This window comes from Alligator sinensis, unplaced genomic scaffold (genome assembly GCF_000455745.1).
Source record: "Alligator sinensis unplaced genomic scaffold, ASM45574v1 scaffold259_1, whole genome shotgun sequence".
Classification (NCBI taxonomy): Eukaryota; Metazoa; Chordata; order Crocodylia; family Alligatoridae; genus Alligator; species Alligator sinensis.
This window is the reverse complement of record NW_005842430.1, coordinates 414,217-435,849: the sequence shown is the minus strand read 5'-3', so window position 1 is coordinate 435,849 and position 21,633 is coordinate 414,217. Positions and strand designations below refer to the sequence as shown.

General features: G+C 44.9%; 1 protein-coding gene across 6 annotated transcripts in view; it reads right to left on the bottom strand.

Moving 5' to 3' along the window:
• Positions 1-21,633, bottom strand: part of SH3GL3 (SH3 domain containing GRB2 like 3, endophilin A3) — a 111,737-nt gene that overhangs the window by 11,262 nt on the left and 78,842 nt on the right. For 5 of the 6 annotated variants that reach the window (XM_025211791.1, XM_025211790.1, XM_025211788.1 and 2 more), the window contains 7 exons: positions 21,459-21,527; positions 20,433-20,505; positions 13,110-13,253; positions 9,711-9,844; positions 5,872-6,030; positions 2,088-2,191; positions 1,033-1,160 (listed from right to left, as the gene is read on the bottom strand). In XM_025211791.1, coding sequence (XP_025067576.1) covers positions 1,033-1,160; positions 2,088-2,191; positions 5,872-6,030; positions 9,711-9,844; positions 13,110-13,253; positions 20,433-20,505; positions 21,459-21,467 — 751 coding nt within the window. In that variant the 5' untranslated portion in view covers positions 21,468-21,527. The remainder of the gene's footprint in view (positions 1-1,032; positions 1,161-2,087; positions 2,192-5,871; positions 6,031-9,710; positions 9,845-13,109; positions 13,254-20,432; positions 20,506-21,458; positions 21,528-21,633) is intronic. The other variant, XM_025211793.1, reaches the window with a different exon arrangement.

Sequence of the window (21,633 nt, the reverse complement as noted above, 5' to 3'; positions counted from 1 at the left end):
AGGCAGGAGAAAAAAAGTTTCTATATGGACTAGGTAAGAAATAAAATTATTTCAGTTATTGCAATTAGCTTCTACAGTGAACAGTGACAGGACTAAAATTGACTACTATATCAAAGCACCTTGCAAAGAATTTTAGAAAAACCTGAAATGTTCTCTTTTCTGTTCAGTCAAAGTCTATGCACCAGAACTAGTGATACCTATACAACCATAGACATGGCAATCCTTTCCCACCACGTCTACATCCTTCTTTTGGGCTAACTCTTAAGGTTTGCTTTAGCTACCTTGAATCCCCAAGCTGCCCTCCCTGTCTACATTCCTTTCCTGTTGTGCATTGGTGCAGCACAGAAGAGACAAGCAGTAGCCAAACTGATCCCTAGAAGGGCTCTGCTGGACAGGAACATGAAATCAAAGCAGAGGTCTTCAAGGAAGAATAACCACGACGTGTCTTTCCTGCTGTGTTAGCTCCAATGGCAAGTAGCAGAGACAAAGATTTTTGGCAGATATCCTATGCTTTCACTTTGCTTAGCTCAGGTGAGAGCTAAATACAATAGTGGGGGAGATGGATGTGTGGGGGAACGTTAGCCTTGGATCCTGATGCTCAAACTTCCAGAGGTGGGTCGACTACTGCTGGGGTGACCTAAGGTGCTTTAATGTTTAGAATGCAGGTGCAGACCTAAATATATACAGCACTGTAGACTTACCCTAAGTTTGTACAATGTGCTAGCTTTGTGGAGTCAGAAGCCATTATTTGCTAATGAAAGAATATGTGCTTATATGTGTATTGGCCTGTGTTACTCCCAAATTTTGTGTGAGAACTATTTTACAAAAGTTAATAAAAACAGTCCATTTTCAAATGTGGGTGTCAACCAGCCATCACCCAAGTTTGGCTACTGAGCCCAAATTGCACAGGCAACCAACAATAAATGTCTTATGGGCTCAGCACTGGAACTATATGAATATACAAGCACCGCGCCTATAATTCCTCCATAGAACGAAGGCATCAGCATGCTGATTTCTCAGTCATGGGCTCACCTGATGATTTTATTGAAGAACTGTATGAAATCCCATTGTGCTGCTGATTATCACCAATTTCCAGAGTTGTTGTTATTACAGGCTTTGGTCTGAAGTCACGTTTAGGCTGACTAGATGCTACATTTATTCTGGAACACAAAGGAAGAGTGCTAGGACATTTCTTTGTGGAAGACTAGAAGCAGTATGAAGCTGCTCTTTAGTGATTACAAGGTGGGTTGCTTTTTATGTTTTGATTTTTTACTCAATCTGAAGGGCTGGCCTGCAATCTAACATTTCATTTTCAGTAGCTTTTCATTTTTACCCAGTTTTTTAGCCATGTTGATTGAGACAAAGATTAAGAGTCTGACTTTCAGAAGTGCAGAACACCTACAACTGCCACTGAGTTTCATGAGTAACTGAAAGTCAGATTACAAATGACAAGTCCAGAAACACAGTGAATGATGACTTGGACCTCTCAGAGCTCGTATCCCCACTGGTTCTAACTAGTAAATAACTAAATAACCAGTGGTAACAGTAATAAATTTTTCTCCATTAGTATTATGTAAAAGTCTCTGTGGCGAGTCATCAACACAGCACATCAAAACTGTGCTTCCAGCCAACTGGCAATTTCTTGATATGCCTTAGGATTTTATGAAAAATCCCTCAGTACCTTGTTAAAAATTTGGCCTAAACACAAGACCTCAAAAATGTGGCTGAGAAAATGCACAGCCATATCAGTTTGTATGAACAAAAATCCACCAGCAAAGAGAGAACCTCCCAATTAACCCCCGAATATGTGGGTGAAGAGTTCTGAATGCAGACAAGGATGCCCCTGTACGTTTAGTGGGCAGAGTTCATTGTATAGCCACAGGTCTTTCAAAGACCTACACGGCGTCAAGAAGTCACCAGATGGCAAATGTTTGAAGTACTGAAACCCACTGAAGGTGCAGAGATATAGAAAAAGGATAGGCATCTGTGAGACGGTGATGGAGGCTTTGTTGCTTCAACATCTTTCTGCATTCTCGAAAATAAGCTCCAAACATTGTTTAAAATGCTTTGATCCGGTTTCTTCTTACCGGTTTTGCAGCTTGCTTTGCAGTTCCTCCAGAATCTCCGTGGATTGTTTATGGTAGTCTAGCGCTGCTTCTGCAAACACTGCCAACTGGCTAACTTGCTCTACCTAAAGTACAAAGCAGAAAGAGACTAAGGAGTCTGCATATTGTTCAACTACAGAAAAAAGAGACAGACAATAATAAACTCAATGATTAACGCTAAAAATAGGCCTGGTGTCTCAGAAGATCTCAGGATTTTACAGGTCATATTTCTTTTTTAGTTTGAGGCCCAAATAATGACTTGAGAGTCTGCAATCTTACAGGGAGAAGCATGTGGGCAGAGCACAGTGCCTGCACTGAGCCCCGGTGGGGCTCACTGCAGGGTTGGGAATATAGCACATCACAGAAACATGTGCTTGTGTCTAGAGGGGTTTACTCACGCCAAGGAACTTGATCAAGTGCATGGTACTCCCCTTCCCTCCTCCCCTTCCTAACGGAGAGATTCTGACAGGATGGTTTCTTCATAGAAAAACCTTTCAACAAAGCTGAACTTGAGTATGTGTAAGGAAGAAATCATTTAATTCAGAGGCACTAAAATTAAAGGAGGAAAGCTGCCTACAGCTGCTCTACATCCAAGTAAAAATTCAAAAGGAGAAGAATGAATAAGTGCAGAGAGAAAATGATTGTACATTTCTTGTTGAGAAGGGAGGTGTCAGACCATTTTACAGGGCAATCTATTTTACACTGCTCCACAGGTACCCAACCAAGAACAGCAGCCTAGCCTAACAAAGAATTTGCGGCCAGATTTTTTTACAGGTATGGAGGAGCCTAATTCCCATTGATTTCAATGGGAGCTGACACCTAAATCCCTTTAAAAAATCTGGCTCTTCGTTCTTTCATCCATTTGCAGCAGCACCCTGGGCCCAGCTGCTGAAAAGCAAACATGTGCTAAGAAGTCACCAGCTAGAGACTGAATAAAAATGAGGTATAACTTCTACTTCACAAATTCTGGGCCCAATCCCTGAGGACTTCCCTCTTACAGTGTGCAAATTTGTTTTACTATATATTGCTCTCTGTTTTTCAGCCTGAAGTCTGTGGGTCCCCAAGCCTGGAGCGGGCCAGGGATAGGACTCCATATTTGATGACTGTCTTTCAGACCAGTGGTGTTTAGGAAAGCATGACTGTGCAGCATCTTCTAACAGGGACCCACAAAATGTTGTTTACTACCTCCAGTAGACTACAAACTGCAGTCCTGAAAAGGTCCAGACTTACCTCACTAGGTGGCAGCATTTATAAACTGATAAAGAAATGATTTAATCAACTCAGAATAAAAACCACAGATAATCATGCTAGAATCTCACTATGGGGGGGTAGGAAGGGGGAAATCAAAAGGAAGTAAAAACACACCCATCTCCCAACACAAACTGACACTCAAGAACAAAGTAGTAATCATGGTTTCTTCTTGTTCTTTTTTTTTTTAAGATGACATTTAGAGGATGAAAATCAGCCAAGTGTGGTACCTTCCATTTAGCACTCAGGCCTTCCCAACCCTCATTAGAGACTTCATCAGGTGTTTGGAAAAATTTGCTGCAATCAAGTTCCTGTTTTGTGTTGATTTTATTACATAGTTTATCAGTTTTTACCAACTCAAAGAGTTTATTGAATTCTCAGCTAGGACTCTAATGAAGCAAAGCATTGCCCCACAGCATGTGATCTCAATGCACAACACCCACTCCTCAGCTGGTGCAACTCCATTGTATTCAGTAGGTCTACAGTGATTTACACTGGCTGAGGATTAGACAAGTAGAATACAGGGGTGCACTGACAGATTTTGGGAGCCAATACCAATAGCCGATTTTTGCAGAAGCATAATTGGCCAGTACTAATCCGATTTCTGATACAGCTGTGTGCAGCTGGTAAGTCTATTGTGATAGAAAGGGAGGGGGAGTGAAGGGGTGTGGTGCGGGGGTGCAGATCAATGCCCCCAGTGGTGAGAGAGGGCAGGGGCTGGGGTAGGCACTTCCCTGCCGGGGCAGGGCTGGGTGCAGGAGAGAGCCGTGGTTTGTCTGGGGGGCATGGGAAGGGGGAACGACTCCTGCTGCTGCACACACTTCAGGAGAGCATGGTGGGGGAGCGTGTGCCCCTGGACCTGCATGGGGCAGGGTGGGGCAGGCTACAGCTGCAGGCTGGGGCCAGCAGCTGCACCAGGCTCTTCCCAGGAGGGAGGGAGGGCCATGATGATGCTCACGGCGGGTGGCAGCGACACTGGGAGGGGGAGCTACTGGGGGTTTGCAGAGAAATTTTGCTGTGGCTAACCCCACCCCCACCCCCCATACCCCCATCCCAGCACCACCACCGCCCACCCCAAGTCCAGCTCAGCCCAGCCCAGCCCACTCCAGGCCTGCCTCCCAGGAAGAGTGTAGTGTGGCCCCCCAGCCCCAGCCCACAGCTGCAGCCTGTCCCATGCAGATCCGGGGGCACATGCTGCCCCACATGCCCTCCCAGAATGAGTGCAGTGGTGGGAGCTGCTCCCCACACCGCCTGGACTAGTTGTGGCTCCATGCCTTGCCCTGGCAGGGCAGTGCCTACCCAGTCACACTCCCTCCCTCACCGTGGGGGCTGTCGATCTGCCCCCACATGCCCTTTCCTCTTCCACCACAACACTCTTATCAGCTGCACGTAGCTGCAGCAGCCCAAGCTGCTGGGCTGTGGTCCTTGTTGCCTGCATGCTACACTAGCTGCATGTATGCACAGGGATTTCTTAGCCAAATTAATCGGCCACATCAGGCCGATTTCCGATATAGTCAATTTTCTTTATATCAGTGCCAATCCAATATTGGACCAATGCATCGGTGCACCTCTAGTAGAATACAATTTTCTCTTTCCATAACACTCCCAAATGCAATTTAATTCTTATATGGCAACCCAATTAATCCCTCCCTTTACACTTAAAACTGACAGCCAATGTAAATGGCCAGAAGTTCTATGCAATTTTAGCCATAATTTGATGGTCTGCTTGAACTCTGATCACCCGAGTAAAGCCCCAATAAACCAACTTTGTGCAGGGGCCTTGTATGGAGCTCGTAGGGGAATGCCGTCTAAGTCAGTGGCCAGTAGGGCTGTGTGAAACTTCAGTAGCCGATTTGATTCGGGGGGGAGAGTCAGCCGAATTCAGCAGCCAAATCTCCGAAACCAAATAAAATCAGGAGACCAATTAAAAGCTCCGAATCAAATTGGAAGCCTCCAAATCAATTTGGAAAAGATTTGCCGCCAATTCAGAGATTCGGCCATAGACTAAACAGGCAGCAGTCCTCACCACGCTGGACACAGCAGCCTCCAGCTGGTAAATCTGTTGTGGTAGGTGGAGGGGAGAGGGAAAGGGCATGGCGGTGGGGGGCAGATCAATGCCTCCACAGCCAGGGAGGGATTGGGGCTGAGAGGCTTCCACCAGTGCACACGGCCGGTTCAGGAGGCCATAGGAGTGGGCGTTTGCCCCTGGATCTGCGTGGGCTGGGCTATGCTCCAGACTAACTACATCAGAGATGGGTAGCATAAGCTTTTGTGAGCCCAAGCTCACTTCATCAGTGAATTAAGTCATTTAACAGCAAATGATTATTGGAGCTGGGGCACTGTACACAAGTAACTGGCCCTGGAGCATGGAGTATCCCTGAAGCTGTCTCCCCTGCAGCTCTCAGCTATGTCACGATTTTGGTTTGCAGCTAGAAGAGTTAGGCAGGTTGGTTACTCCTGACAGACAGGCTCTTCCTTCCAGAAGGTTTACAGGACAGGAAGCAGGAGGACAACTTACATCATTTTCTAAGAAGTTGAACATGCTTCTTTCTGCCAGCTCTTTTGACTCCTCAAATTTTTCTACCGCTTGTTTAACTTCTTCATCTGGTATCTTTCCTAGGCGCTTCTTTTTATAATCATAATCCAAACGCCGGCCTTCTAGTTTCTTCAGATGATGCTAAACATGGCAGAACATTTCCCATTAGGTCAAAGTGAGGCAAACCCAAACAGACATGTTATGATTTTGTAAACAGCTCTTGATTATGGATACAATTACATGAATTTATATAGAATCACTGAAATGTAGAGCTGGAAGAGATTTCCAAGAGATTATCTAGTCCATCCCCTGATCCAAGGCAGTATCAAATACACCTTGGCATCTATACAGTATAATACTTCTCTGAAAATTAAAACTACACAGACACCAAGAAAGCAGCATCTGTTAACATTTCAAGAATTGTTTACCTTAATTTGCTGTTCAATACATTCATCTCATGGACTTTATTAAATGTGCAACAGCTTCACTGTGTCTAAATTAGAAGCAGGAAATAGCCTGTGTGTGCTGCTTTCCCATTTACATTCTGGGTGTAATTCAGTTTCAAATGCTGAATTATTTGCAGTACAACAACTGCAACTTAAAGGGTCTTTTCCCTTCTCATTCCATGAGTGCATCTCCAACTAACCCTCTCATTCCTGAATTTTTCAAAAGGCATTAATTGAATATTACTGTATGATACCTTACATTCCTATAAGGTACCTTAGAACAAGTTTTCCTGATGCAAAAAACTCCTGGGTTTGAGAAACTCAGTACAGACTGAAAGTGGTGATGCAGGATGCTCTTTAAAACACAAATTAAATGCTTATTGTTTTCCCCTTTCAAAACAATGACTGAGAATAGAGTCATCCATCATACAAGACATGCAGCCATTGGGACATTACTGCCTCTGCTGTTTTATTTGTGGACAATTTTCTAAATCCATTTGTGTATAAACACATAACTTTATATTGCAGGGGTTTAGGTTGTAGCCGTGTTGGTCTAAGGACACAGGCAGACAAGGTTCCTTGGGTGAATTTGATATCTTTTATTAGACCAACCCAAATAGTTGGAGAAAAGTTATTAAGCAAGCTTTCAGGTTCAAAAACCCTTCGTCAGGCTAAGGAAGCTGCAGCAGTTGGTGTGCGCTCTTCCTGGATGGAATGAAAAGTAAAGAAGCCAGGGGCTGGGCTGGGCTGGGGAGTCAGTTGCCAGGCAGATTATAATGTATCAAAAATCCAATGTCTATGTTTAGTCCCTGATCTCTAGTATCCAGCAGGTTGATGAAATGGAGCTCATAGGCTCGTCTCTGGGATGTGTTGTGTAAATTTCCCTTGAGGATCAGGACTGAGAGATTGGAGAGAGAGTGGCCCTCCTATGAGAAATGTGCCCCCACCGGTAATTGGGTATTTCTATCTTTGATGGATTTCTGGTGTGCGTTCATTTATTGTCATCAGCATAGTACCTTTGAGTGCTGTTTAGTTCCATTTAAAGCAAATATAAATCTCTAAAGCAACCTTACAGGTTTATTTTATTACGTGTTTGCACTCTTATTGAACATATTGTAATGAAATTTTATGGTTTTGTAATGTGCGGCTCTGCCCAAAAGCATGCACAATAAGAATTAGTTTCATGCCCTTCATAGATTGTAAGGCTGGAAGGGACCTCAGAAGATCATCAGGTCCAGCCCCCGCACCAGGCAGGATAGACAAGTGGGGTCAGGTGACCCCAGCAAGGTGACCATCCAGTCTTCTCTTGAAGATCTCCAGAGTACGTGATTGCACCACCTCTGGAGGGAGCTTATTCCACAGTCTGGACACCCTGACTGTGAAGAAGTTTTTCTTAATGTTGAGCCTGAAACAGTCTTCCAGGAGTCTTCCTGCTAATTTATCTTGTTTCCATAGGTTTTAATGACCCCTCTATTTTAATAGTCTTTAATTTTGCTGTCTGTTAGCCATTCCTGGTAATGTCTCTCTCTCATTTTACAGCCCTATGACCTTTTTTAGCTCTAGCTGGCTAAAAACCTTAACTCAGGGGTAGAAATGACTGACAGTGAAGTATTAGAGGCACTGTCAAGACACTAAAGACTGGAGGTTTTGTTTTATGAATTTGAATAAGAGATACATTTGACTACAGGGCTAATGAAACAATATCTTTTGACAATTTTGACCAATTTTTGCTTTAAAAAGCATTTTAAGCAAAAGGGACAAGAAAAAAAATCCAAATGTATTTCTAATGTACTTATTTCTATATTATCCAAGCGCCAGTGTTCATAGTTCTAGTAGTAGACTACAGTATTTCAGCCAAACCTGCAATTATTCTTTCCATGAATTCCATTACTGCTAATGGTTGAAAACTTATCTGTGTGCCTGTAGTATTCTTTCTTCTGGGAAACTCTAGGATTCTTTCCTAGTCAGATAAACTTGTCCATCTTTTGTAAGGATGGACATAGGAAGAGTTATCCAAAGGCAATGGAGAACTATTTGCCCTTATTCGCACTGAGCATTAGCTGCAGTTAGTGTGAAACCCATATTCTAACCTACTCAGCCCTGATCCCAGTCACCTAGGATAGATTTAAAGGACCTCCAAACATTGGTCAGAAGTTTTTATTTATGGTCAAGGTCTGTAGTTTTTCTTGTAATCTTGGTGGAAATGATTTGATGGTATTGTTGAGTTTTTTGGTGAAAAGGGGAGTAGGATCTTCTTGTAGTTCTTTGTAGTAGGTGGTGTCAGAGAGCTGTCTGTTGGCTTCCTTTATGTAATCCTCACGGTTTAGGATGACTATGGCTCCTCCTTTATCTGCTGGTTTTATTACTATTTGGTGGTTAGATCTTAGAGATTCTATGGCCTTTTTCTCTGGTAGAGAGAGGCTATTATGGTGGCGTGTGCTGCTGATTATTTCATTGTTTATTCTTTCCCTGAAGCAGTCAATGTAGCGGTCAAGGTTAGGGTTTCATCCACTGCGAGGTGTCCAATCTGATGATTTTTTGGGCTTTTTGGCATTGATCCTTTCCTGAATGTTGTCAGAGGATGACTTGTTGTTGGGAGTGGGTTCAGTTTGGTCGTGGAAATATTCTTTGAGGCGCAGGCATTGGAAGAATTCTTCTAGTTCTCCACACTGAAGTATTTTATTAGGGTGTTTTTCTGGACAGAAATTTAGGCCTTTATATTTATATTGTGCTTGTTACCCAAACTCACAGGAATCAGAAGGTTCAGATTTCAGCTATGCCTGGTTTTCTTCTCATTTGTTACATCATAAACAAAACTGTTGAAAAAATACTGCTAAAGACTAAAAATTAATTCCTTAGTACCCTGGTTTTTGGTACAGTGGTTCATGATATTCAATGTGCATATTCCTTGACACAGATAAGATCACTCTGTGGCTGTCCTAAATAGCCTATAAAAGTAATCTTATTTGACCCTGTTTTAGAGCTAACTCCAGAGTGAAGGAGCTAGAGGAAATTTAGAATGTGACAGGCAACTCAAAACAAATAATAATGAAATCACACCCCTCACCCAGGCTCAGAACAATTAATGAACCAGATTAAAATAAGCAGAAAAAATACACTATCGTCCATACTGTATTGAACTTTATTGTGGTAGGTACATGGATAAAGCAGATGACAGGAATGTACCCTAACATTCATTTTTAGCAGATTTCATGTTTTCCCAGTGAAAGCAATGATGCTTAACATATGATAGCCTAATACAGGTTGTTTGTTTGTTTTTAAAGAAAAAGCAAAAAACACCTACATTTCTAATTACTTTTTTTACTCATTTTTTTCAGTGGGAAAAAAAACAGGCTTTTATCTTCAAAAACTCACCCCAATCTCTTTTAAGTCTTTGTCCTGTAATAATTGCAGAGGATCAATGAAGTTTTGTTTGACATTGATATCAAGAGAGTCCTTCACCTCTGCCATCTGCTTCATGCTTTCACCAACATCCATCAGTGCAAGGCCTACAGTGAAGAAAATGCTACTTGTATACCAAGAATACCATTACATGTAAAACTGCAAAAAACATTTTATTCAACAATGCATAAAAGTGTTGGTAGTACACTCTTTAAGAAGTAGTGCCACCCCGCCTCGTGTCACTTGTGCCCCCTTTAACTCAGTGCCCAAGGTTCACATCCCAAGCACACCAGCTGCCCGTTCTCCTCATGGTACATGGGGCAAGGGTTGGCAACTAGTGTCCTAAAAGAACTAGAAGTTTGTCTTAACCTATATTTTAAATTTTCCATCTTTTTCTGGTATCCATCCATGCAAATTACTGTCTTTCTGCATTACAGTCTCCATTCTTGAATTATTTGAATCACATACACAGCTTCTTCTTTGGGTTCTTCTCCAGTTAAGTAGAGCCCCAGGGGGAAAAAAAAAGTCACATGACCAAAAGATTCAGTATGTCACTTTCACAGCATCTGTAATACCTACAAGGCTTGAGAACAAGAGCTCTCAGACAAATAGACATGCGAACAAAACAGTGCGAAGACAGTAAGTGATCTATTACATTTTAAGAACAAGAAACCAAAATGGCCAATTCACATATTTGTGCTGATACTATTAGATGACAAAAATGTGAATACGTCATAAATTTATACTTTTGTGAGTCTCTAATTCATCCCATTTTTAATATATTGGCTCTCTGGCCAAAACCGTTGCTAGTATTTTTAACTAGAGATAATAATAAAAATTAAAGTGTTCTTATTAGTGTTCCTGATCATTTCTTAAGTCCGTAGAACATGATCAAGTGTGCACATAGCACATTTTGTTTGAAATTTCATCTCTACATTGGTTCCAATCTATAACCCTATTATTCCTACAAAAATATACAGAGCTCATGGGTTGTGTTGCTCCATCTCATTCATAGCTAGGAAAATAAACAAGCCTTAAGAGAATAACAGTGTCCTCAACAACATGTTTCTCAGCCTGGAAATCAAAGTCAGCCCTTAAGTGATAGGTCCCCTGTGCCCATCTAGTGGTTTTTGTTTCAGCACAGCCATCTTATGCAATATTACCAAAATTAACTTAAGTCGTCATAAAATCCAAACAATTTTGGGACTCGTCCATGCATCTGCCATGGCCAAATTAGCCCACAGTGTTTATTGAATAATATCTTTCCACTACTACACCCCAAAGAATTGTATCATAATAAATGTGTACAAGCTGGCCCAATTAAAACTGCACAGATTGCCTTAACCTTGGCGCTTCCTAATTTGAAGTGTTGGATGTGCAAACTTAATAATGTTTTTTTAATGTAGCATGTGCAACATTTCCAAGGTTGGAAGAGAGCTGGCTCTAGGAGGCACAGTTCCTTCTGGTAGAAACCTGATCCCTTCTACCCATTGCTTCCAACCAGCTCTGTCCCAATCTAGTATCATCTCTACCTGTCTCCTTGTCAACCCAGTCTCAATCCACTCTTCAAAGTTCTCATTTCAGTCTATCTATCTGTCTAGACAGTTGAAGTCTCCCTCTTCAGGCTCCTAGAGCCCATCTTCCTTGGCTTTACAGTCTCTTCCTCTTTTCCACAACTAGTTTGAGTTGGTGCTGAGCTGTGTTTAGGTTGACTAGTCTGAGTTAGTCAACCTAAATTAAGGCATTTCCTAACCTCTGAGTACTTGTTCAGCCAATTCTTGTGTCTGTGGCTAGCAATTCCCAGTTCCTTCCTCTGGGCTCCTCATCCGAGGTCTTTCTCCTCCATATGCTGGCTTCCAGTCACAGTTTCTTTCTTCAAGCTCCTCATCCAGTCTCTATCCACCCTCTGCATCCCGGAGGTCCCAAATCTCCCCTCTATTTCAGCTTCTTGTCAGATCTGTTCTCTCTCTCCCATCACCCTGTTCCTTCTACATCCGTTCTTGAACTAAGTGCCCTTAACCAGCCAGTTTCAGTCCCCTTTAAATAAGTAGCTCTCTGTCCCATGTTTCCTTCTCTAGCTTCCTCCCTGTCATCTAAGTGTTACTACCAGCTCTCCTACCCAAACAATTCCAACATGCCCTTCCCTTGGCTCCCCTGTCTAGCCAGTCTTTTTCCCCTCCCACCCAGTTCATAGTTGTAGAAAACAGACAGGCATTTGTTCATGTGCTAAAAACTCTTGGCACAGGCAAGATCTTCCTTGTTCAATGGGAGAATGGTAATTCTCCCAGTAGAAAGGTAATTCTCCCAGTAGAAACTGAACCCCTGTATGTGCCCTTACTGCTCCTGTGTGCTCCCAGTCTTCCCATTCCAAACTTCCAGCCACAGTTTCTGCCCCTCCCCAGTCACAGTCCAGAGTTGTTCTAATATATTCCTTCATTTCCCCATGGTCCAACATTTGTTTCCTCTGCATTCCAATAAGACTGCTTCCTCCTTCCTACTGTCTGGGTACAAATGTGGGGGACAGTAAGGGATGGTACTTTTAGCACAAGACAAACAGGCTTTCTGCATTTAATTCTGGTGGCTGGCTCCTCCCTGTCCTGGAGCAGCCAGGAGCAGCAATTGTAGGAAAATGAGTTCCGAGGCCCAGACTTCCGAGCTAGAATATCCTCCGTGGATATATTCTCTGTGGACAGCACATGTCCAATCAGGTCAACAATCTACTGATAAATTAGAACATGCTCAATGAATATGGACTCTTTAGAGACTGCAGCCCTAGTGAATATGCGTGAACTGAGATTTTTCCAAAGACTTACAACTTGGCCAGTTTCAGGTGGCTTGCCATGGGGATGGCAACAAAAGGCACTCTACCACATAAAGGACATTGCTCTCATCATCAGCTTCCAACTCCCTGTGTCAAAGCTTGGGAATACTAGCACAGTTCAAAAATAAAAGTTATAATATTGTTTTTCGATAAACAACATTTTTTCCTGCTCTTATTCTTGAGGACAGCTGTACCCATTTTGGTTGGCAATTAAATAAACAAATTAATCAGCCTGAGGCAGGTGCCCACCATGAAAAATATCAGCTGAAATAATTGAAGTCCAACAAAACTAAAAACAGTTTAAACAGATGCTTACAAGAAGTGGTCAGTAACCTTACTAGCAGGCAGTGACATCAGCCCTCCCTATAAGACAGCAAAATAAATGCTTGAAAGTATCACATGATATTTATTCTACCTCTTGACATACAATCATTGGACTTCTATTCTGTCGCCTTACAACTAATAATTGTCAACCACAACACACATCTAGGTAGTATTATTCTCCATGCAAGGAATACAGAGATATTCACAAGAGAGTTACTCAAACTTACCAAATGTAGAATCATCTCCAAGTTCTCTGCCAAACCGCAGCATACAGTCCCCTAGTAGCCCTTCTGTTTGGGGATATCCTGTGGTTTTAACTTGGCCTCTGATTTTTGACACAGTGTTCAGCATTCCCAGCTTAGCTCTGTATGCTTAAAGGCAAATGAATGAAAAAATTCACTTAACAAGATTATCTTTAAATAATACATTATTTGAAAGTTTCAGACAAAAATAATTTCAGCAAATAATTGTGTTTCAGAGAAGTGTGTTTTGATCACTTCACTGAAAGTTTAAAAAAAAAAAAATCAAGATGTGAAAGATTTTTTCATTGGATACATGGATCACCCAACTGTGTCAGTTCCCTAATTGGGTGAACAATAACATGACTCTTACATGTAGGTCTCTATTTTGAAAAGTTGTCATCTTTTCTTGATGATCCTATTTCACCTCTATGATGCTTACATGGATTCAGGTGTCCAAAAATCCAAGTCAAGCCATGAATATAGTGTCTTTTGTAACACTCTGAAGGCACTTAATACCTTATGACCAAAGTACCTTAAACTGGAAGGAAGAGGAGGACCCAACCACCTTTTGCATCAACAGTTTTTTGGAGATTTGAGCAGGAAGTTCAGGACTGTCCAATCCACTTAGACACCTTGTACACAGAACAGGATCTGATCCCAAATGTATATGAAAGCAACCACAGTCATTTCATGTTTTCATTTAAGTGAAAGGTTGCAGAACTCTTCCCCCTCCTCCCCCTTCAAATGCTTGGCTCCACTGCCCAAAACACTGGGAACTAATTCCCTAGAATGGCTTGACATTCATAGATGCATAACTTCTAGGGTCAGAAGGGACCTCAGTGGGCCATCTAGTCCAACCCCCTGCCCCTGGCAGGCAAGAAAAGGGTCACCAAACCTGGGGTCATCTAAACCCAGCCATGTGCCTGTCCAGTCTCCTCTTGAAGACCCCGGAGGATGGGGCAAGCACCACCTCCCTTGGAAGCGTTCCAGATCCTGGTAACCCTGACCATGAAGAACTTTTTTCTAATGTCTAGTCTAAACCTTCTCTCCAGTAGCTTATGGCCATTGTTCCTTGTTGTTCCAGGGGGTGTCTTGGTAAACAGATCATTGCCTACTTCATGTTGCTTTCCCCTTATGAATTTGTATGCCACCACAAGGTCCCCTTGGAGAGATTGAAAAGGTCCTTGAGCCCTTCCTTGTAGGGCCTTCCCTGCAGGCCTCTAATCAGACAAGTGGCTCGTCTTTACTCTCCAAGTTGTCCGCATCCCGCTTGAACTGCGGCGTCCAGAACTGGACGCAGTACTCCAGCTGCAGCCTGACCAGTGCCACATAGGGAGGGAGAATTACCTCCCTGGATATGTTTGTGAAGCACCTACGGATGCACGACAAGGTACGACTGGCTCTGCCAACTACTTCATCACACTGACAACTCGTGTCCATCCTGGAGTCAACAGTGACTCCAAGATCCCCTTCTGCTTCAGTGGTGCTGAGAAGGTCACCCCCCAGACTATAGGTATGATAGCAGTTCTTTCTCCCCACATGCAGCACCTTGCACTTGTCCTTATTGAATTGCATCCTGTTGCTCTCTGCCCCCTTCCCCCACCTGTCTAGGTCAGCCTGGATCTGGTTCCTCTTCTCCAGGGTGTTAGGTTCACCCCATATTTTTGTGACATCTGTGAATTTGGACAGGGTGCTTCCCACCCCCTCATCCAGATCACTGATAAAAGATGTTGAATAGCACCGACCCCAGAACTGAGCCCTGAGGGACTCCCCTGCCCACGTCTTCCCAGGTTGACACCAACCCATCCACCACCACTCTCTGAGTGCGACCCTTGAGCCAGTTTGCTACCCAGTCTACCGTATAATTACCCAAGGCAAACCTCCTCAGTTTATTTATAAGGATAGTATGGGATACTGTGTCAAAGGCCTTCTCGAAGTCCAGATAGATAACAGCCTGACCAGTGCCGCACAGAGAGGGAGAATCACCTCCCTGGACATGTTTGTGAAGCACCTACGGATGCACGACAAGGTGCGACTGGCTCTGCCAACTACTTCATCACAATGATGACTCATGTTCATCCTGGAGTCAACAGTGACTCCAAGATCTCTTTCTGCTTCAGTGGTGCTGAGAAGGTCGCCCCCCAGCCTATAGGTATGATAGCAGTTCTTTCTCCCCACATGCAGCACCTTGCACTTGTCCTTATTTGCACATTTCCTTGTACCTTATTACACATGTCCAGGAGTCGAGTCCACCAGGAGTTGAGGTAACTTCAACTCCTGGTGGACTCGACTCCTGGACATGTACTAGAGGCACAGATTTTTTGGGGGGGTGATAACTTTTACTGGACTAACTGCATAGATAGGAGAGATTTTTAGACAAGCAACGCTGGCGCGTAAGACGGGGGGAGAGGGGAGGCACTTACTTGTCCCCTCCTTCGGTACCCCCTCCCCTCCGAGAGAGGTGCGGCACCGGTGGGCCCTTCTGCACATGCATGCAGTTTAAGAAGGGCCTGGCAATGACGGAAGCTGCACTTGGGTCCCGGCTCTGACGCTAGACACATGGGTACAAGCCCATTGCACCCCCGTGAGCCCAGAGACCCCCCCAAAAGAGCCCAGAGACCCACAACGAGCCCCAGCCTGCCCCCACATAAGCAGGGGCCTGTGGTGGGAGGGATGTAGCCCAGCTGCAGTGAGGCAGCTGAGTGGAGCCGAGGAGGGTCACGCTCATGCCCCCCCCGGCTCCTACTTAGCCCAGCCCTGAGAGCAGCATGGCACCGGCCTGCCCTTCTGCACATGTGCACAGTTTAAAAAGGGCCTGGCAATGGCAGAAGCCACACTCAGGTCCCGGCTCCAGCATGAGACACATGGGTGCAAGCTTGTTGCACCCCCGTGAGGGCAGGGACCCCCCCAAGAGACCCCAGGACCTCCGAGCCCTGGCCTGCCCAAAGGTAAGCAGGGGCCCGTGGTGGGAGGGACGTAGCCCGGCTGCAGGGAGACAGCGGAGTGGAACCGAGGAGGATTATGCACCCCCCGCCTGGGCTCCTACTTCGCCCACCCCCCCAGGGAGCCACGTGACCAGAGCATTGTGAACAGGACATGCACACTGGGCCCAGAAGTGCGCCTGTTTGCAAGTTTAGTGCAGGAGTTTGCACAGGAGGGTGAGCGGGAGGGCCCAAGGCCCTGCCAGTGAGCCCCCAGGGAAGGCAGTCCCATCAATAGCTGTCAGTAGCCAGATTCCCAGTGGCACAATGTGGATGGGCACACGCTGCACCCCAAGGGTCCCCTCGGAGTCTGCGGCCTCCCCCTCTAGCTCCTCAGAGGCCTCCACCAGACAGCCCGTGGTTCCAGGCTCCACACAGATGGAGCCCCTGGCTCTCGGCTGCGGGGGCTGCCTGGCATGTTTCCAGGATCATGGGACTGGAAGCATGGCCACCTCCCCTTGCGAGGTTTGCTCCACCTTGGAGTCTCTGGGGCACCAGCTAGAGGAGCTCCAGGCCGCAGTCCAGAGACTGTGTGCCATCAGGGATGGCAATCAGGAGATAGACTCCTACTGCCAGGCCCTTCACCCCCGAAATGCAGAGGGTAGACCAAGGTCACCTTCCAGGACAAGGGAGAACTCAGGGATCCCCCATACTGTCCAGCCAGGGAGCTGGACCAAGGTGGTCAAGGGTTCCAAGGCTCACCGCACCAAGGTCCCCTCCCCTCTGGGGCTTTGCAGCAGGTATGAACCTCTTGCAGCCCCAAGCGAGCCTGCAGAGATGCCAGCTCCTGCAGGCAAGGGTGGATCACCCACCCCTACTCTCCCTAAGACAAAACGCAGAGTGGTCATCATGGGAGACTTCCTCCTGAGGGGGACTGAGGAGGCAATCTGCCACCCCAACCCCCTATCCCGGGAGGTCTGCTACTTCCCAGGCGCCCGCATCCAGGACACAGTGGAGAGGAGTCCAAAGATTATCCGGCCCTCCAACCACTACCCTATGCTCCTTATCCACGTGGGCACGAATGACATGGCTTGGAGCAATCCCAGCCGTGTCATGAGAGACTATAGGGCTCTGGGAGTGGGGCTTAGGGGGCTGGGGATGCAGGTGGTCTTTTCCTTGCTTCTCCCGGTCGTGGGTCATGGGCTGAGGAGGGAGAGCCAGGTCAAGGTAGTCAACCAAAGACTGCGGCGTTGGTGTCTTCATGAAGGCTTCGGCTTCCACAATCACAGTCCGCTCTTTGGTGAGAGAGGCAGTGGGCTGCTGGGAAGAGACAGCCTCCACCTTACTCTGCTGGGGAAGAGGCTCTTCTCAGCCAGACTTGCTGATCTGCTCAACCGGGCTTTAAACTGAGCCTGCCAGGGGATGGGGGGGACTACCGCCACTGCAAGCCCACTGGGCAGCTTTTGTAAACCCTGCAGGCTAAGACACTCAAAGGAACCCACCCCTACCCCAGCCCCAGAGTGATCCATAGGGAAGACAAGGCCAGGAGCTTGGGGAACAAACAGGAGGAACTGGTCCTCCTGCTAAAAAGAAGGATTACAATCTCATAGGGATAACGGAGACCTGGTGGGACTCCACCTATGACTGGGCGACAGGTATAGATGTCTATACCTTGTACAGGAGAGATCATGTGGAAAAAAGGGGTGGGGTGGGGTAACTCTCTATGTCAAGGAAACCTACATGTCCCTGCAAGCTGACATTGGCACCCAGAGGGGACGATTGGAGACTCTCTGGGTTAAAATCTATGGCAAACAAGGCACAGGAGACACAATTGTGGGAGTCTACTACAGACCTCCTAGCCAGGATCAAGAGTTTGACCAGGAATTTGCCAGGGAACTGGCTGAGGCTGCACGCTCCTGGTGTATGGTTGTCATGGGAGATTTCAACTACCCTGACATCTTGTGGGAAGAGCACTCGGCCACATCCAAATGGTCACAAAGCTTCCTCATGTGTCTGGATGAGCTCTGTCTGACTCAAGAAGTCTATGGATCGATGAGAGGCAAAGCGCTGCTCGACCTGGTACTGGCAATGGGGGGACTTAATAATCAGTGACCTAACGATCGAAGGGAAGCTGGGAGACAGCAACCATGAGCTGATCACCTTTACCATCCGTCGTAAAGCTGGCAAGTCAGTCAGCAAAGCAGAAGTCCTCAACTTCAGGAGAGCTGACTTTGACAAGCTAAGGAGGCTTATTGCTGAGGCCCTAAGGGACCTCAATCCAAAGGGCAGGGGAGTTCAGGAAGAGTGCTTGCTCCTCAAGGGAGCTATCCTGAAAGCTCAAGCAATGTCTATCCCATCTCAGAGAAAAGGCAGCACGGGTTAGTTGCAGGTAGGTCTTGCCTGACCAATCTCATCTCATTCTATGACTAGATGACATACCACCTGGACAAGGGAGAAGAGATTGACGTCATATATCTTGATTTTTAAAAAGCTTTTGATCTGGTATCCCACGATCATCTCATAGAAAAACTGGCCAACTGCATCCTCTGCTACATCACAGTCCTTTGGCTGGGGAATTGGCTCCAAGGTCGGACCCAGAGAGTGCTAGTTGTCAATCACTGTGGTATGCTGTGACCAGTGGGGATCCTCAAGGCTCCATCCTTGGGCCTATTCTTTTCAACGTCTTCGTTAATGATGCGGACATTGTTGTCAGAAGCAGACTGGCCAAGTTTACTGACAACACCAAACTTTGGGGTAAATCATCCACACCTGAGGACAGGATGGTGATCTAGGCTGACCTTGACAGGCTCAGAAAATGGGCAGATGAAAACCGGATGGCCTTTAACTCTGAAAAATGCAAGGTTCTCCACCTTGGGAAGAAAAACCCACAGCATGCTTATAGGGTCAGCAGTGCTACACTTGCTAGCACCATGGCCAAAAGGGACTTGGAAGTCATGACTGACCACAAGATGAATATGAGCCACCAATGTGATGTTGCAGCTGGCAAAGCAAGCAAAACTCTGGCTTGCATCCATAGATGTCTCTCTGGCAAAACCCAGGATGTCATCCTCCCACTGTACTCGGCCTTGGTGAGGCTGTAGCTGGAGTACTGCATCCAGTTCTGGGCTCCACAATTTAAAAAGGATGTGGAGAAGCTTGAGAGAGTCCAGGGGAGAGCCACGCGCATGATCAGAAGGCAGGAAAACAGGCCTTATGAAGAAAGGCTGAGAGCAATGGGACTCTTCAGCCTGGAAAAGCGCAGGCTCAGGGGGGCCCTGGTGGCAGCCTATAGATATATACGGGGTGTACATCAGGATCTGGGGGAACGCCAGAGCGCCCCATGGGATGACAAGCTCAAACAGTCACAAACTCCCCCAAGACCATTTCACAGTGGACATAAGGAAGAACTTCTTTACTGTCTGAGCCCCCAAGGTCTGGAACAGACTGCCGCCAGAGGTGGTGCAAGCACCTGGTCTGGACTTTAAGAGTCAATTGGATATTTATCTTGCTGGGATCCTGTGATCCCAACTGACATCCTGCCCCTGGGGCAGGGGGCCAGACTCGATGATCTTCCAAGGTCCCTTCCAGCCCTAATGTCTGTGGAATATATGAAATCTATTAAGCTTTTAGGCACAAGGTAATCTTAGCAATTTCACTGTATCCCACACAGTACAGAGTCAAAAACGGATCATTATTTTTAAAGTGTTTCCTCCAATCCATCCCTCATTTGAATCATAAAATAGCCTCCTAATACAGTAATTACCTTGCATTGAGCCTTCCGGGATTAAAGGCACTGGCCTCAGTAGCTGTATCTTAAGCCTACCAGCTGCTCATTAAGCCTTAATGCTACATTAATCCTACACTTCCCTAGTCAGGCAAAACACACTGATATTTCCTTCCAACCACATATCTCACAGTGTTCATGAGGTAGGTACAGCTGTCTCCAACATGAATGAGAATCTTGCATAAGGAAAGACTGCAAGATCAAACTCTGTTCCATTAAAGACAAGTGAAGTCTTTCTGTTGGAGTAAACTTTGGATCAGGCATATAATGCCCCGTATCTTGACCCAAACAGATCAAACCAGTGACCAATACAGGTGTCTTTCCTTTCCCTATTTTAGAAACTGATTTTAGAAATTCACTGTAAATTCACTACCTAATATTTGTTATAGCACCTGAAAGAGGAGATGAAGTTGCTCAAAAAGAAAGGGGGCAGGACAGAGAGAGATCTCTTTGCCTTTTGTGAATATGTTGTGTGTTACATATTCCCTAACAATATTAACAACCCAGAGGGGTTAATATATACCCTTGAAAGAGGCAATGCAGCAGAAGTTCAACTTGTAGTCTTAGTGTATCACTGTTAGAGGAATTGTCAGTTTGCCTTACCAGGATTTGGTTGAAGGTACTCTGTGGATTTGGACAGAAGCTCTGCTACTGCTTTATTGGTGATATCAATTTTCTGGAAGAGAAACATAACAAGACATAACTAAACTATACCCCTTTACTAAAGAATGTATCTGCTGATTAGGTACAATGTATTGTTCTTGTAAACTAAAAGGTTTTATATAAAAATGAATGCAAAATAGGATCATTTTCAAATCTTTCTATATTGAATCAGATCTCCCATTACTGATGCTGAAAGAAACTGAATTGGCATATCAGGTTGAGAAAGCTCAAAAACCCAAAGAATGTAAATGAATAACTAAACCTGCAGGACCTACCTCTAATCACAATTTACATATACTACTTCCACGTTTTGGAATCACAATTGCTACTGTATCAGCCACTCTGATCTCACGGGTCCGAAACGTACTAGCCCACATTGCCCACATTCAGGTGCATCTAAAATATACTCATATTTGAATTCAGTTACTTGTCATTTCCATTCTGACTCGCACAGCAATTTCCTCTTATAATATAGATAAAAGGAATTCTTGTTTTAGGGCCACGGAAAAATGGATCTAAAGTCAATCTAGATTATAGATTCAAAATTAATGTATGGAAGAGAAAAAAAAATGAAGACGTTTCTCAACCTGCCAACATATATCTATAAAACAAGTCAAAAAATACATATGCTAGAGACCCAAACAAAGGATCCAGCTCTAAAGAGCAGGAAGAGAGAGAGAGAGAGAGAGAGAGAGAGAGAGAGAGAGAGAGAGCGCACAAGAGCGCACGAGAGAACAAGCATTGAAACAAGCCAACACCATATTCTTCATTGGCTGGCGCTTCCAAAAAGAATTTGGCTTATTCAGATTTCAGGTGAGGACAGGATTAGAATTTCAAACATACAGATTTTTGCACTTATTTGTACATACTTACACATATGCATCACATATGTTGTTTACAACATCAATCTATCAAAGAAAAATATGAGATTTTCTTCTTGCAGTAGTATAATCTTGGCTTCCTTACCCTTTCCATTTCTTGAAACTCTTCATCTAGTTTTGTTCCTTCTGCCCCACTGATTTTTTCACTGAACAACTGTAAACAAAAAGAAAAACTATATTATTACTTTCTGAAAAAATAAATATACCTCAAAGTCACAGGAAGTTATCAGAGACTCACAAACATTAGTCAAATATCTGTA